The sequence below is a fragment of the Sinocyclocheilus rhinocerous genome, unplaced genomic scaffold (genome assembly GCF_001515625.1).
Source record: "Sinocyclocheilus rhinocerous isolate Xijiao unplaced genomic scaffold, SAMN03320098_v1.1 scaffold1829, whole genome shotgun sequence".
Lineage (NCBI taxonomy): Eukaryota > Metazoa > Chordata > Actinopteri > Cypriniformes > Cyprinidae > Sinocyclocheilus > Sinocyclocheilus rhinocerous.
Genome location: NW_015650027.1, coordinates 490,617 through 506,357, shown reverse-complemented (window position 1 = coordinate 506,357; position 15,741 = coordinate 490,617). Strand labels below are relative to the sequence as shown.

The window sequence follows — 15,741 nt, the reverse complement described above, 5'->3', positions numbered from 1 at the left end:
TAAGAAACTGAACATTATTTACAACATTATTACCTTTAATCCACAGCCTGGGCAAACGGTCCTCTGCGCATTCATGACTGTCTGGAGTGTAGTGATTAGGGATGTGCGCGACGACTAATTTGACTGACGTTTAAACGAAAGTTTTGTAATCCGACTAGTCTAAAAGCAAGAAACCCCCAAAAGATGGTAAGAAAAAAAAAAAAACTCTGTGCGTGCGTGTAGCATAGCCTATATTTGAAATACTTAATCTATGAATCACACTGTCAAATCCCTCAATGAATTCGCTTGCCGCACACTTGCCTCGCGTTATCATCATTTCATTTTAGGCGGTCATTTAAAAGGAAAAAAAAAAAAAAGAGTATACAACTCAACGTCGGCCAAAGCATAGCTTATTTATTCAAATCCGCTGGGGAAATGCAGAACAATGGAAAATCAATCAATAGCCTGATATAACGTTAGCCAACATATTAAAACACGATATAGAAATCCTGGCCAGGACGCATCCTGGGAAAATGGCACGTATGGTCACCCTAGAACACACACTTCTCTGTAGTTTAATTTGCCCGTCTAGTTTCTTATGACTTCTTTCTCATCTCAGGTCCAGATTGCTCTTTAAAAGTTCCTTCGGCTGAGCCGTACTGGTTTCTGCCTAACGTGAAGCCTGATGGACAGTCACTAGGTCGGGCTTCCCATAAAGCAGTGGTTCATGGGAAGCTAATGTGGGTGATTGGAGGGTTCACCTTTAACTACAGCTCCTTTCAGATGGTTATAAAGTAAGTTCTGCCGCCTGGCAACATAATAAGCCAATATTTTGTACTTATATTCATGCATCTGCAATTCTGCATGCATCACATCACTTGTCTATAAGAATTGTTCATGCACTAGTTTAATTTGCCCGTCTAGTTTCTTATCTGCTTCTTTCTCATTTCAGGTCCAGATTGCTCTTTAAAAGTTCCTTCGGCTGAGCCGTACTGGTTTCTGCCTAACGTGAAGCCTGATGGACAGTCACTAGGTCGGGCTTCCCATAAAGCAGTGGTTCATGGGAAGCTAATGTGGGTGATTGGAGGGTTCACCTTTAACTACAGCTCCTTTCAGATGGTTATAAAGTAAGTTCTGCCGCCTGGCAACATAATAAGCCAATATTTTGTACTTATATTCATGCATCTGCAATTCTGCATGCATCACATCACTTGTCTATAAGAATTGTTCATGCACACTTATGTTTAATTATGTGATGTGATCTTTAAAAGCAATTTTTGACATTCAGGGTTTGATGTTGTATCCCTAAAAAAAGAATTCTAAAATATGTATCACAGTTTTTACAAAATTATTAAGTTGCACAACTGTTTTTACCATTGATAATAATAAATGTACCAAATCAGCATATTAGAATGATTTTTGAAGGATCATGTGACACTGAAAACTGGACTAATTGCTGATGAAAATTCAGCCTTGTTAGCACAGAAATAAATTACATTTCAAAATATATTGAAATAGAAAAAAGTTTGTTCTAATATTTAATATGAATTGTCATATTTTTACAGTATTACTGTTTTTTTATAGCATTTTTTTGATCAACCTCTTTCACAAATATAAAAAAAAATCTGTACTGAATACATTACTTTCCCCATGTTTATCAACTTGCAATGAATGTGCAGCACTTTCTTTTTACCATTGATAATAATAAATGTACCAAATCAGCATATTAGAATGATTTTTGAAGGATCATGTGACACTGAAAACTGGACTAATTGCTGATGAAAATTCAGCCTTGTTAGCACAGAAATAAATTACATTTCAAAATATATTGAAATAGAAAAAAGTTTGTTCTAATATTTAATATGAATTGTCATATTTTTACAGTATTACTGTTTTTTTATAGCATTTTTTTGATCAACCTCTTTCACAAATATAAAAAAAAATCTGTACTGAATACATTACTTTCCCCATGTTTATCAGCTTGCAATGAATGTGCTGCACTTTCTCTTTCTTTCTTCCTTTCTTTCTTATGTTCCTCTGTTTTGCAGCTATAATCTAGAAAGTAGCACATGGGATGTAATACCAATCAACGGTGGCCCTCTGCAGCGCTATGGACACTATCTGGCTCTTTACAAGGTAAACACACTGCTAATCACTTTGCATAACAATGCCTCAGTGAGTGATTTGACTGTTTGCCATTACAATTCAGAGCCTGTGATTTGCATTTGAGTAGATGTGACCTCAGTCATTGTTGTCCATAATGTTACAGGCCAGGGTCAGATAGTGTTTAGCTACATGTTGCATCGAGTTGCATGTACTTTCATTATTTTGTAGCAACAGTGCCCTCTACTGTTAACGTAGAGTATTTTTATCAGGTAATGTAGTAATCATTGCATTATAAAGTAGGGTGACCATACGTGCCATTTTCCCAGGACACGTCCTTGCCAGGATTTGTTTTGGCTTTGTTTTCCTGTTTTCATGCTTGCTGAAGGTAATGATCGAAAAGTAGTTTGACCGATAACATGCAGGCATTGTACATAATGGACCAATCATGGCGTGTGAGAAGGTGGGATCTACGGTCAAAGCGATGCAATTACACGTACATAGGATGTGTGTTCGACTTAAAAGCAGTGCGGCTCACATCGATCAGTGTTTGACATCAAAGTACCTCGAGAGCATTTTGAAAGCATAAGGAACCGTCTGTATGGTATTTTGATGTCATACACCAATCGGTCTGCACACGCAAACAAAGCCAAAACCTAGATATTTTAGGCAATATAGAAATCCTGGCCAGGACGCGTCCTGGGAAAATGGCATGTATTGTCACCCTATTATAAAGCCCTGACAGTTTATGCTCTAGTGCTATTTAAAGAGGGTGGTAAATGATATATAGTCTCTTGATTTCTCATGTGCTCTCTTTTTAGGAGGAGAGGTCAGCACTTAATAGTATCCCAGGGTTGTTACACTGGTGATTTCGCATTATAGCTTTTAGCTTAGCAATGTAGCGGTTAGCATAACTGTTACATTTTTCATTATTTACTGATAAGCAGTATTTTTTGTGTGTATTAAACATGAATACTTGATCAAATGCATTCTATGTAGTGGTCGACCGATATATTGCCAAGGCAGATATATCGGCTGATATTTGGCATTTTTTAAATATCGGCATCGGCCGATAAGCTTTCCTGTTTGGCCAATGCGTTCGATGTGGGACTTTTATTTTGACGGCACGACATACTTTTATTTTGAAGGCGTTGAGAACGGCAGCACTTGAGCACACAGTGCTCACATTCTCCCTCTTGTTCGCTGTGGCGTTAACAGTTCTGTCTAATACAGATTATCTAATACGTCTGTCTAATAATCAGATAGAACGGTTAAACAAAGGAATTAAAATGTATACAAAAAGTATTATAACGATTGCTTTTATATTATTAGTAATAGAAAGGCAAACATTATAATACTTTCTTGTTTGCCATCAGCATTCAGCAAATACGCATTTATATCATTTAAACAAATCTTTGAATGACTAATGAACATTTAATTTCACAATTGTGTGTGCATTTGTATCCTGCATGATCGCGTATGCTCGACGGTCGGTCCGTGCGAATTGAATGTGGACAGGAGGAGAGTTCAGCTTCACTGGAGATGTGCAATCGACAAACTTTAAACTCATGATTTTAAATTATGCTGTGCTTTATGCATTTGCCCACTGCCATATTCATGTCATTTTCACTGTGTTCTGTATGTAAAATGAGTGTTACCTTGGCTTTATTTGAAAAAATATGATTCCCAAATTACACAAACTTCCCAGAATACTGTGCCCTGTTGGTTACAGTGCTTACTTATATTTTATTAAATATTTATGTATTTGTGAAAAATATTTTGTCATCTAAAGTATAAGTATGTTTTATTTAACACATTACTTTTTAATCCATTTTCAAATTATTTCAAATTTCTTAAACATTAATTAAAATAAATAAAATTATATTGGCTTTATATCGGCCATTGGTCACCCTGCTTTCCAAGATATCGGCATCGGCTGTCAAAAAACCAATATCGGTCAACCACCATTGCTGATCTTGTTATGTAGCTTCATATGCTGCGAATCCTAAAAACAGAACTTAAAAAAAAAAAAAAAAAGGGCTATTATTGTGACAGTTTATTAAAAAAATACATGTCGAATGAGAGGGTTCACATACTTCTTCATTTTTTCTTTGGACAAAAAAAATAAAAAATAAATGTAGTGTAAATCAAGTCTGGGTGTGTGAACTGAGATATTAAATCAAAGTAAAATCAGAGTCGTTTATTGTCAAATGTACAAGTACCATCTATGAAGTACAATGAAAATCTTACTTGAATGCTTTTCCACAGACTATAGACAAGATAGAATACAATAGGCATTATTGCTGCAGTATGTACAAAAATATGCACTGGAATAGACTGGATTCATTTACACCTAGAAAGCCACTGCCATCCCTCTAGGTAAGGTTTTTTGTTTGGATGAGCTTCATTGTGTTTAGATAACGAACTATAACTGGATTTAATTTTGGCTGAGATGCATGCTGTCATGCACAACTGAGATGTATGTTTAATTTAAGAAATGGGGATGAAGTTATTCCATACACAACTGTGAATCACATTCTTTCCGATGAATATTCCACCGCAGGGTGTTCGCTTTCACCACCAGAGCCTGTGATAATGTCTGCGGATTCATAAGAATGTTTATACTGCTAATGGTTTCTAAGATACGCTCACTGAGTCTGAAGGAAATAAGCAGGAACTTTCTCTCAATCCACAGTGTAAACTGGTTTCACTGGGCTGCTTTTGAGTTAGTATAATACAGCAGTGGATATACCTTTACAGCAGTTTAGTGGCTGCCAAGACGTCATACTTGTTTATTGTGCATATATAGTAGGGTTGGGCCTATTGAAAAATATTTTGTCATCTAAAGTATAAGTATGTTTTATTTAACACATTTATTTTTTAATCCATTTTTAAATGATTTCAGATTTCTTAAATATTAATTAAAATAAAGAAAATTATATCTGCTTTATATCGGCCATCGCCCCCCCTGCTTTCCAAGATATTGGCATCGGCATCGGCTGTCAAAAAAAACAATATCGGTCAACCACTAATTCTATGTGTTAAATTCCGTTTTTAGTTGTGTTCAAAAAATGACTTCCTCTTTCCAAATCGGACTGCACTTACTTCTCTTTGTTTATTTTACTTGTTAAATGAACAGGCTGTCATAAAAACAGTTAAAGTTAGCTAAGTATTAATTTGTTACAGTAAAGTGGTAAGTTTTGTTTTGTCTGGACTGACAAAAGAAAAACCATGCTGCATTGGCCGGGAATCGAACCCGGGCCTCCCGCGTGGCAGGCGAGAATTCTACCACTGAACCACCAATGCTCACATGAAAAAGCAGTGGGAGTTCCCGTGGTCATGTGGGGTTGAGGCACAAATGGCTTCTAAAACCAATGCGATGAAAGCAGGAGCGCCAGCATAGAGAGTAGAGAAACCAGAAGTGTAAATCAGAAAAGGAAAGAACTGGAGAAAGGAAAGGAAGAGTGCACACTGTGGAATGTATAGTGTGGAAGTGAGTGTGTGGTGAATGCAGTACCACATGACCACGGAAACTCCCACTGCTTTTACACGTGAGCATTGGTGGTTCAGTGGTAGAATTCTCGCCTGCCACGCGGGAGGCCCGGGTTCGATTCCCGGCCAATGCAGCGCATCTTTTCTTTTGTCAGTCCAGAAAAAAAACTTTATTGGAACATTAACATAAGTACTTAGCTTAGCCTGTGTGTAGAATAAAGTAGAATGAAGAAAGTAAAGGAATAATGGCAGAAACAGCTTGAAAAAGGAAGATAAAAACACAATGCATTTGATCAAGTACCCATGGTTTTCATCCTAAAAACAGAACTTTCAAAAAAAAAAAAAAAAGGGCTATTATTGTGACATGCCATCGTCCATCGCCGATGGCTGATAGACATCACGATGTTGAGCCGGCATCGTGATCCCCCCCCCCTAATACCCCCTGCAATCCGTCACATCCCAATACCGTGTTCGGAGAGAAAATGACATGTAGGCGGAACCCCTAAAGGGAATAAATACGTATTTCAATATTTTTCCTTGCAGTTATATCATTGGGTAATTATACTACATATATATTTCTGGCATCAGGGAGCCGCTATTATACCTGGCATTGAAACTGGCATCGTGCTTTTGAATGCACGAATGCTTTTTAGTTTCACTTTCACTTTCGTGATTCGCGATCGCACGCACTCTGTTTATACTATCGAGCGGCAGTACTTCCCACACATTTTACAAGATTATATGTTTGTCAGTGGTATGAGGATTTGCAAATCATTCGCCATTGTCCTCAGTCATCTCTCCTTACTCTGTTTATGTGGTAAGTGAAATTTTATGTACTGTAACAGACAACCGTGTCTACACCGGACGCGACACGACAACTGTCACACCGCATCAGCTAAAGTCTGTCTACACTGGACACGACAAAGCGACCTCTGAAAATCATTTGAAAATTGTGTCAGCACGTTATAAATAGAACGCGGCAGCAGTTTAATGTTGGGGATTTATCGTGTCGTGTCGCGCCGTGCCACATCCAGTGTAAACAGCATCACTGATTATAATGAGTTCTATACACTGATCTATATATAATGAATCTCTATTATAGATCAGTGGTTCTATAGTAATTTTTTCGCGCCGCGCCGCTCGCGTCTGGTGTAGACACGGTGTTAGGAATCGTTATTTGTTTTCCCTTATAAGGATTCACGCTTCGGGCACACCCCCTAACTCCACCCCCCCCACCCCCACCCTCGCCGATGTCATCGTCCATCGCGATGTATCACTGTAGACATCGTCCGATGCCAGTTTTGTAGACATCGCCCAACCCTAATATATAGGCTACATCTTTCTCTCTTATGCACAGTGCACATTATGTTTTAAATTGGCTGTTTTCATTGTGGCAAAAGGTCCCTGGCAAATGGACAAATTAAAATCATTGTTTTGTCCAAAATACACATGACTGTGTTTCACTAAGCTGTCATCTGGCAGATGTCTTTATTTGTCGAATGCTCTTTGATGATAGGAATGCAGTAGAAGGCTAGTGAATGTGCATTTGCAGAGGATTAGAGGTTGTGCATGCTTGTGTGTGTGTGTGTGTGTGTGTACATGCATAGGAGTTCAGTCAGCAGAATATGAGATGGCCTTTTGCTTACTGTTTCATGAATCATAAAGCAGCTGTCTGCACTTTTATCTGAACTAAAAAAATGTGCAGATATCCTCAAATTCTTCTTTTCCATTCTGATAGTCTTTAGGCCAAATGTTGCCTTCGAATATCAAAAAAGTACAAAACACAGGGTTGCATTTACACATACAGTATGGCATGTATGTATACACTGCCGTTCAAAAGATTGTGATCAGTAATCAAAAATATATATTGTGAAATATCATTGCAATTTAAAATAAAGGTTGTCTTTTTTAATGTAATTTAAAATATAATTTATTCCTGTGAAGCAAAGCTGAATTTTCATAAGCCATTACTTCAGTCTTCAGTGTCACATGGTTCTTCAGAAATCATTCTAATATGCTTATTTATTATCAATTTTTGGAATAAAAATGTATAAAAAGTTAAAAAGAACAGTATTTATTTTAAAAAGAAATCTTCTTTTTAGCTTTTTGTTTCATCAAAGAATGAAAAAAAAAAATGTTTCCAACATTGATAATAAATCACTATGTCACACTGAAGACTGGGGTATAATGATGCTGAATATTCAGCTTTGCATCACATAAATAAATAATAGTTTAAAGTATATTAAAAATAGAAAACCATTATTTTAAATTGTAATAGTATTTCAGAATATTGCTGTTTTTTTTTCTGTATTTTTGATCAATTAAATGCAGTCTTGACAAGCATAAGAGACTTAATTGTTAAAATAATTGTTTTATATTTGAATATCTTTAAATATAATTGATTATTTATTACTGTGATGCAAAACGTTTTTCAGTAGCAATTTCTCCATGTAACGTGTCACATTCAAAATACTTATTATCAGCAGCTGTGCTGCTTAATATTTTTGTGGAATATTTAATTTTTAGCATTTATTTAAAATAGAAATATTTTGTCACATGATGAATGTATTTACTGGATTTTTTTTTTCAATGTAATGCATCTTTGATTAATAAAAGTAATAATTTCTTAAATCTTACTGACCCCAAACTTTTGAGTGATAGTATATGCAATTAATGAAAAGTACAAAAAAAGAACTTTTGTATCTTCCATGTAATGATTACAGGACACCTATAGTTTAATTGGGAGTCCAGCAGATTGTTTTTTTTGACCTGGGATCAGCTGATAACCTTTCTAAACTTTGTGAACGCCACATTGCGATAGTAAAGTGACTACTTTTCTGTAGTTATACGCTCAAGTTCGAGTCTTGTTTTTGTTAGTTAAAGAGATGCAGCAGTGTCACAAGGCTTGAGTTTGTTCTCCATGGAGTCCTTTCCAGATGCAGTGTATTGATTGGCTGTTTACACAGGAGAATATGTGCTACTGCAAAGCGGGTAAATTGGTCTCCAACTTTTGCTCAGCCTGGGGTGATGTAATACCTCAAATGCTTGCACAAGAACTCATCATATCATCTTAATGTCTCCTCTCTATCCTTTACAGGATGATATCTACATGTTTGGTGGGAAGCTGGAGGCAGGCTCCGGGAACGTAACAGATGAACTGTGGCAGTTTGATACACGTAGCCGGTCTTGGTCCCTTAGAACACCCAGCCCTGGGCTGCAGGTCCAACCCTTCGCTGTGGAGGGACACACTGCTCACATAGTGGACAACAGGAATGGAGAACCCATCATGGTGGTGCTTTTTGGCTATTCACCCATTTACAGCTACCTCAGCCTTGTCCAGGAGTACAACATTCGTAAGTACCGATATGTGCCTTGAAATAGATTCAGAATTGCATTATTGAGAAAAATATTCTTCCCATGAACTGTGTAGTTTCACGACAGAGGCTGCATTGATGCCAGTCGGATGCGCAGTTAAAAATGCAGACAATTCCTCTGGCTTCCAGCAGATGGCAGTGTATTATAACATTTAATTAGTGCAGTGCCTTAGTGATGACATGGTGAGTTGACATGGCCAGTCTCATTAAAGTGAAGGTTTTCCACTTTCTTTTCTTTCAGTGGTATTTTCTACTTGACTCGACACAAACACACACCCACTCAAACGCACACTTATGCTTTAGGTCATTAGGAAGTGGTGGTACCTGAAGTGCACTGTCTGGGATTGAACAATGATTAATGTGTCTGAGCTCTGTTCAGACTCCACTTAAATCTCTCTTTCTTATGCTTTCGTTTTCCCCCTCTTACTCTGTCTCTGGTCGTACTCTCTAAATGAATACATGAGCTTATTAGAGCTGGTGAAAATGATGGCAATCGCACCCTGCTACACATCTGTTAAAATTGATGACATAAAGAACTTGGTGAAATTAGAATGATGCAATATTTGAAGAGAAGTTTTCTTAAACTTTAGATATAAGTATAAATACAGTGATGTAACAAGTCAGGAAAGCAATGAGGCAGAGACTGCTTAACCCTGGGATCCTCTGTCTCTGTAACACTTAGTCATGTGTAATTCATCACAGATGTTCTACCAGCGAGCAGCTAACCACAGTCTTGAAATCAGACAAGAATGCTAAATGTCGGCATGTTAGATGTAGTTACGCCACAATGTTAACTTATGTTTAAAGTTAGTTTTAATGTATAAATTAATTTTTTATTTCCTTAATTTGAAAGTAGCATGTTAAAATATATTGTTGCATTGGCCGGGAATCGAACCCGGGCCTCCCGCGTGGCAGGCGAGAATTCTACCACTGAACCACCAATGCTCACATGTTTCATTTTTACATCCGTCATGCCCCTCACTAAATTTTACACATAGATTCTTAGATTAGACAGATTAACTATAGAGATTTTAATTTCCTTCCATGTATGATCAATGAATACAACATTAAAATTCTGTTTCATGCATATGTGCTCAAATATTTTAGTATACAACAACAACAATAATAATAATAATTTATTAATACTGCATTTAGGCATGCAATTTTTTCTGGACCTGGAGAATGGTAGTATTACGAGTTTCACAATTTGAGTTGAATTACTGAAATAAATTAACTTTTCAACGACGTTCTAATTTATTGAGATGCACCTGTATTCTTTAAAGCACCTTGTAAATGCCACAGCTCATAAATATGCAAATCATTGAGTGCTGTTATATATGGTATTACCATCTGTCACTATGTACTGTGTTACTACCGCTGTATATTTTTGAAAGCGTTTACACTGACTTTTATGCTAATAACAATATGATTTAAAGAAAGATCTTTTTCTTTCTCCGTTTCTTTCTCAAAAGAAAGTTTGTTTTCTCATGATACGCTGCGTTATACTGTTAGCATATATTGCACATATGAGTTTCTGAGAGTAAAGTCTAACTCTTTGTCAGGCACTAACTCCTGGTCGGTGGCAGAGACAAATGGGGCGCTGGTGCAAGGAGGATATGGCCACAGCAGCGTTTATGACAGCTCTTCATATTCCATATATGTCCACGGAGGATACAAAGCCCTCCCTGCCAACAAATATGGCCTAGTGGATCATTTGTACCGCTATCAGGTCCACACACACACCTGGTGAGTATCCACACAGTGTACATGTAATACTATGAAAAGTGTGTGTGCCTGTGTATCGTTGCGTGACTGTGACTAACCATTTCAGCCTCTGCCCCCTCACAAAAAGAACAGATACTTTCATCCACACGTAAATCAAACCTTAGCACATATGTAAGCAGGAATCACATCTTCGCTAAGCCGATGAGTGTGCTGACCAAGACTTTCCGACATGTGTGAAATATGACAGCATTTACAAATAAGCTAGTAGTGACACTATAAATGATGCCAGGTTACTGTTGCCAGGCTGAGTTCTTTGGAGGTTTAGTCCAAGAGGAACGATTCCAAGATGCCAAACAGGTGTTTTATCTTTTTTCATAACCCTGCTGAAAAACAGCAAAAAATAGGATAGTTTAGCCAAAAATGAAGGAATGAATGGATGGATGAATTTAAATTTTTGTCATAATTTACGCACTGTCTCATTGACTTTCTTTCTTCTGCTAATACAAGAGAAAACATTTTGATGAATGTTGGTAACCAAAATATTTTGGCTACCATTGGCTTCTGTTGTATGGACAAAAACACAGTGAAATTTCACAGAATATCTTGCTTTATGTTCCACAGAAGAAATAGTCATACAGGTTTGATAAATCATACAGGTCAGGAATAAAATTAGGGTAAGTAAATGATGACAGATTTTCGGTTTTGGATAAACTATCCCTTTAAATCGCTGGTGTCAATGTATGTATTTGCATACCTCCATGCACCCTGTTCACGCAGACAAGATACGTTATCAGTGCGTTTCAATATGCCATTGCAGACCGAGCGAGAATGGAAGGCATTATTATTGTAATACTATGCGCTTTGTACTGTAATGTTTTCTCACCGGTGAATGAGGCATGAAGTAATCTGACAGCATTGCATTGAACCCTTCACCAACGCCGCTTTTCGTGTTGCTGGTTAGCCTCTGGTCTGCTTGTGTGCATTCATGTGTTTTGGAGGAGGCGTGGCTTTGGAGAGTGATTTGCAGGGAGGGTGGGGAACTTATGCTTTCAAAGCTTGCTATTGCTAGCCTGTCCGAAATCACCTACCCTACCGGCCTGGTCAGACTAGTATGTTGGTTGGTTTTAGAGTCGGTTTGGGTATTTTTCAACTTGCCGTCCAGCTAAAACAACTAAACACCAGATTGACAAGGCTGGGAGACCAACTTGGCCAGGCTGGGAGACCAGCTTAAACTAACTAAGAGCGACTTCAACTATCTAAAACCTTTAAACCAAGTTTAATCCATGTTAGATTAGCTAAAAACCAGTTTAGGCTGGTTTAAGAGCAAGGAAGTGTGTAATTTGTGCACCAAATGGAATTACTGTTTTTGGTTACACCATTTTAAGCTGTCCTTGTTACAGTGTAATTATATATTTAAGTATATATTTTGGAAAGGTGTTAAAGGGATGATAGAGAAGATCTTTGGTGTTAACATTAATCTGTCACCTTTACTCTTTTTATTTTCATTATCAAGGAGATCAATTTGAAAAACAAGGAATATATATATTTGTAAATATATGTATTTTTCAAGCAAGACGGCTTATTTCTTTAAATTGGAAAAGTATTTGTGCACCAAATATAGGTGGTTGGAATTTTAAAAAGTACAGAGTAATATTAACATGTAACAAGTAACGTAATTACATGCAATGTTTCCAGCCCAGTTTCCAGCAATGTTCTCAAATCTGGTCCTGTCTGGTCAGTAAAACAAATGGATTGTAGCCACTTTTGGTGCTGCTAATGGTGCAGATATTACACTCTTTCCCTTTTAACTCCAAAACTAACTTGGAAATGTTATGACATTTGTTATTATTAACGTAGTGTTTGGCCTACAGTTGAACCCAGTGGTACCACCAATGACTTTATGAATGCTATGGAACACTTCTTGAAGCTTAGACAAAGCACAAAGTAGTGGTAGATGTTAATTTGAGGTTTCTTTCTCACGTTCGTTCCTTTTCACACTCAAAGACGGTTCTCTTAAAAGTTGTCGGCTGCACAAAGAAAGCTTTTGTATCCATTTCTCCTAGAACGTCACTGTCTTCTGTGCTTGCAGATGGAAGTCATTAAAAAAAGAGACACATGCCCAGTTTTTTTTTCCTTTGCCTTTATATTTACTGTCTCTTTGCTTGGCCTAACGGTGAAACCTGTCTCTAAAAGCTTTCGTACCCTTAAACGCAAGGATTTCTCACTTGCACACACACACAGAAGTCTGACTGTGAGTTCCTCACTCTCTGACTTTTGATTGGCAAAGTAAGTGAAAGGAGCTGCACAATGCATCAAACAACGCTTCGCTTACAGGGCTCGGGGTGTTTGACAGAGTGTAGAGAGGAGTGCTGAGTGGATGCAGAGTGACACAGAGTGCTCATTCTCACACATACAAACACAATGAGGTTGAAGCAGATATGACACATGAGATGGAAAGCGAAAGGGAGAAGTGGTGAAAGAATTTAGGAACCCATTGTGCCTTTTTGAAGTTAGAACTTTAGAGATTTTAAGAAAGTATATTGTATATTTTTGTACATTTTTGGAAACTGAAAAGAAAAAAAAAAATTATAAATGAATGACGCTTAGTAGCTGGTTCATTTTCGTGAATCAAAACCATACAGCAAGGTCTGTGTAGTCTGATTCACAAGTGAACAGCCTGATTTAGCGTGATCTGTGTAGTCTGTTTCATAAACATACAAATACAAGTCTGATTCATAAACGAATGACTCTTAAAGGGGTCATATGATGCGATTTAAATTTTTCTTTTCTCTTTGGAGTGCTACAAGCTCTTGGTGCATAAAGAAGATCTGTAAAGTTGCAAAGACTAAAGTCTCAAATCCAAAGAGATATTCTTTATAAAAGTTAAGAGTCAACCACGCCTACTTAAAACGGCTCGTTCTAACACGCCCCCACATGTCTATGTCACGATGTGGGAAGATTTGCATAACGCCACACTGTAGGCCGCCTCTGCTCACTCTAACCCTCCCGCCGTTCCTCACGCTAGCCCCGGCCTCCGCTCACTCAAGGCCGCGGTGTGTGACGCCTTTTCGTTGTGAAAGCGAAACTACTTTGTTTGGCCTTCCAAAAGAGGACACGACTAGAAATCAGTGGTTAAGTTGTATTTACAACACTGTTCCAGAACAGTTTAACCCAAATATCTAGATGTGTGCAGCGCATTTTATGGAGGACTGTTTTCTGATCCTGGTAGAGTAGACTACAATGCCGGCTGTTCTGACTCACAGACTGTAAGTACGTTTTTTATATATAAAGAATTTGCCACTGACGATTCAAACGCGAGTTTTGGGCAGTGTAGAGTAGCGCTTGTGGTTTTATGTTTACGCGGCGCGGCGCGATGCAGTGCGTAAAAAGACAGTATAAGTCATTATAATCCGTAATTATGTCCCCACTGGATGCAACAAATGCCTCATTTATAATGTGTTTTAATGTTTTTGTCTCGTCGCTCCGGCCGGACAGGGCATCACAGTATGGTAGGGGCGTAACATTTCCGTCACACGCTTGAGGTATTCGGCCAATCACAACGCACTGGATAGCTGGCCAATCAGCACACCTCGCTTTTCAGACCGATGAGCTTTGTAAAAATCGACACGTTTCAGAAAGGCGGGGCATAGAGGAGAAACAATAATGTACAGTATGTGGAAAATAATGTGTTTTTTTAACCTTAAACTGCATAAACACATTTCATTACACCAAATACACAAAATAATGTTCTTTTTAGCAACATCATATGACCCCTTTAAGAGCTGGTTCTTTTTAGTAAATCAAAATCTTACAGCAAGGCCTGTTTAGTCTGAATAGTGAGTGAACAACACTTGTGAGTGGGTTGTTTTTAGAGAATTAAAACTTTCAGTGTGACAAGTGTCATCTGATTATTGAACAAATACACTTTTTTGATGATTCAAAAACATATAGTATGACCTGTGTAGTCTGATTCGAGAACGGATTATTCTTAGGAGCCAGTTCTTTCTAGTGATTCAAAACTATACAGTGCAGCCCATTTAGGCCCAATCCCAATTCTACCCCTTAGCCCTTCCCCTCCGTTTCACGTTTCGCGCGTTCACGTGAAGGGGTAGGGGTGTCTCGATTCTCTTTTGGTTGGAGGGGTAAGGGGAAGGGCCAGATAGCCCTTCAAACGAAGATTTTTCGGGACCACACTTCAAACGAAGGGGTATGAATTATCTCAGCGTAAACCGGCTTCAGGGGCAACATGGCTGCCAGAGCGAACAAAAAGACACATAAATGTAAGCATTTTTGGCATTAATAAAGATTTTAACGAAAAGTAATCATTTGTTTTATGTTGCATTCAATCGTGAGTTCATATTACGGTCATGTTACTCAAAGAAATGTTTGCAAAAAATCGCTAAAGTTTGCTAACGTCATATCATTACAGACTGCACGATAGTGCCACAACATATTTTCATGTCTGATCAGGGCGATAACCACCGTAGACATTGAGGGGGGCTAGTCCCCCCAATAATTAGAAATTGCTAAACCCTTTTCTCAAATATTGCCAATTCGAGAGAGAGAGAGAGACAGATAGAGAGAGATGAAAGTTGCGTGTATGCGTGTCTGTGCGTTTTTTTTTTTAGAGTGAGTTTACTTCAAAAACAGCGATTTTATCCTCTTGTTGCTGGAAAATATAATGTAGCGATTCAGTATTTAAACTGTTATTAATAAAAGTCGCGGTGCAGCGTTAACAAGTATCTTTGCTCCTGGATGTTTGAGCTGCGCGATCTCTGATATGTGTGTGTCTGTGTGTGTGTGTGTGTCAGTAAGCAGCACATTAATATAGAACGGTAATTAAAGGCTCTAATGCACACATTATAGACTGCACGATAGTGCCACAACATATTTTCATGTCTGATCAGGGCGATAACCTCTATAGACATTGAGGGGTTCTAGCCCCCCCAATAATTATAAATCGCTAAACCCTTTTCTCAAATATTGCCAATTCGAGAGAGAGAGAGAGACAGATAGAGAGAGATGAAAGTTTCGTGTATGCGTGTCTGTGCGTTTTTTTTTTTTAGAG

At 37.9% G+C, this 15,741-nt stretch overlaps 1 protein-coding gene and 3 non-coding genes across 4 annotated transcripts in view; 2 read left to right on the top strand and 2 right to left on the bottom strand.

The window, feature by feature from the left end:
- The window catches only part of atrnl1a (attractin-like 1a), a 273,170-nt gene that overhangs the window by 29,113 nt on the left and 228,316 nt on the right, over nucleotides 1-15,741 (top strand). The window contains exons 6-9 of the mRNA XM_016516416.1: nucleotides 599-773; nucleotides 2,028-2,115; nucleotides 8,672-8,927; nucleotides 10,511-10,694. Coding sequence (XP_016371902.1) covers nucleotides 599-773; nucleotides 2,028-2,115; nucleotides 8,672-8,927; nucleotides 10,511-10,694 — 703 coding nt within the window. The remainder of the gene's footprint in view (nucleotides 1-598; nucleotides 774-2,027; nucleotides 2,116-8,671; nucleotides 8,928-10,510; nucleotides 10,695-15,741) is intronic.
- trnag-gcc (transfer RNA glycine (anticodon GCC)) lies at nucleotides 5,318-5,388 on the bottom strand. Its single transcript has one exon. It is a non-coding gene; the product is annotated as a tRNA-Gly (tRNA).
- trnag-gcc (transfer RNA glycine (anticodon GCC)) lies at nucleotides 5,638-5,708 on the top strand. The gene has a single exon. It is a non-coding gene; the product is annotated as a tRNA-Gly (tRNA).
- On the bottom strand, nucleotides 9,823-9,893 carry trnag-gcc (transfer RNA glycine (anticodon GCC)). Its single transcript has one exon. It is a non-coding gene; the product is annotated as a tRNA-Gly (tRNA).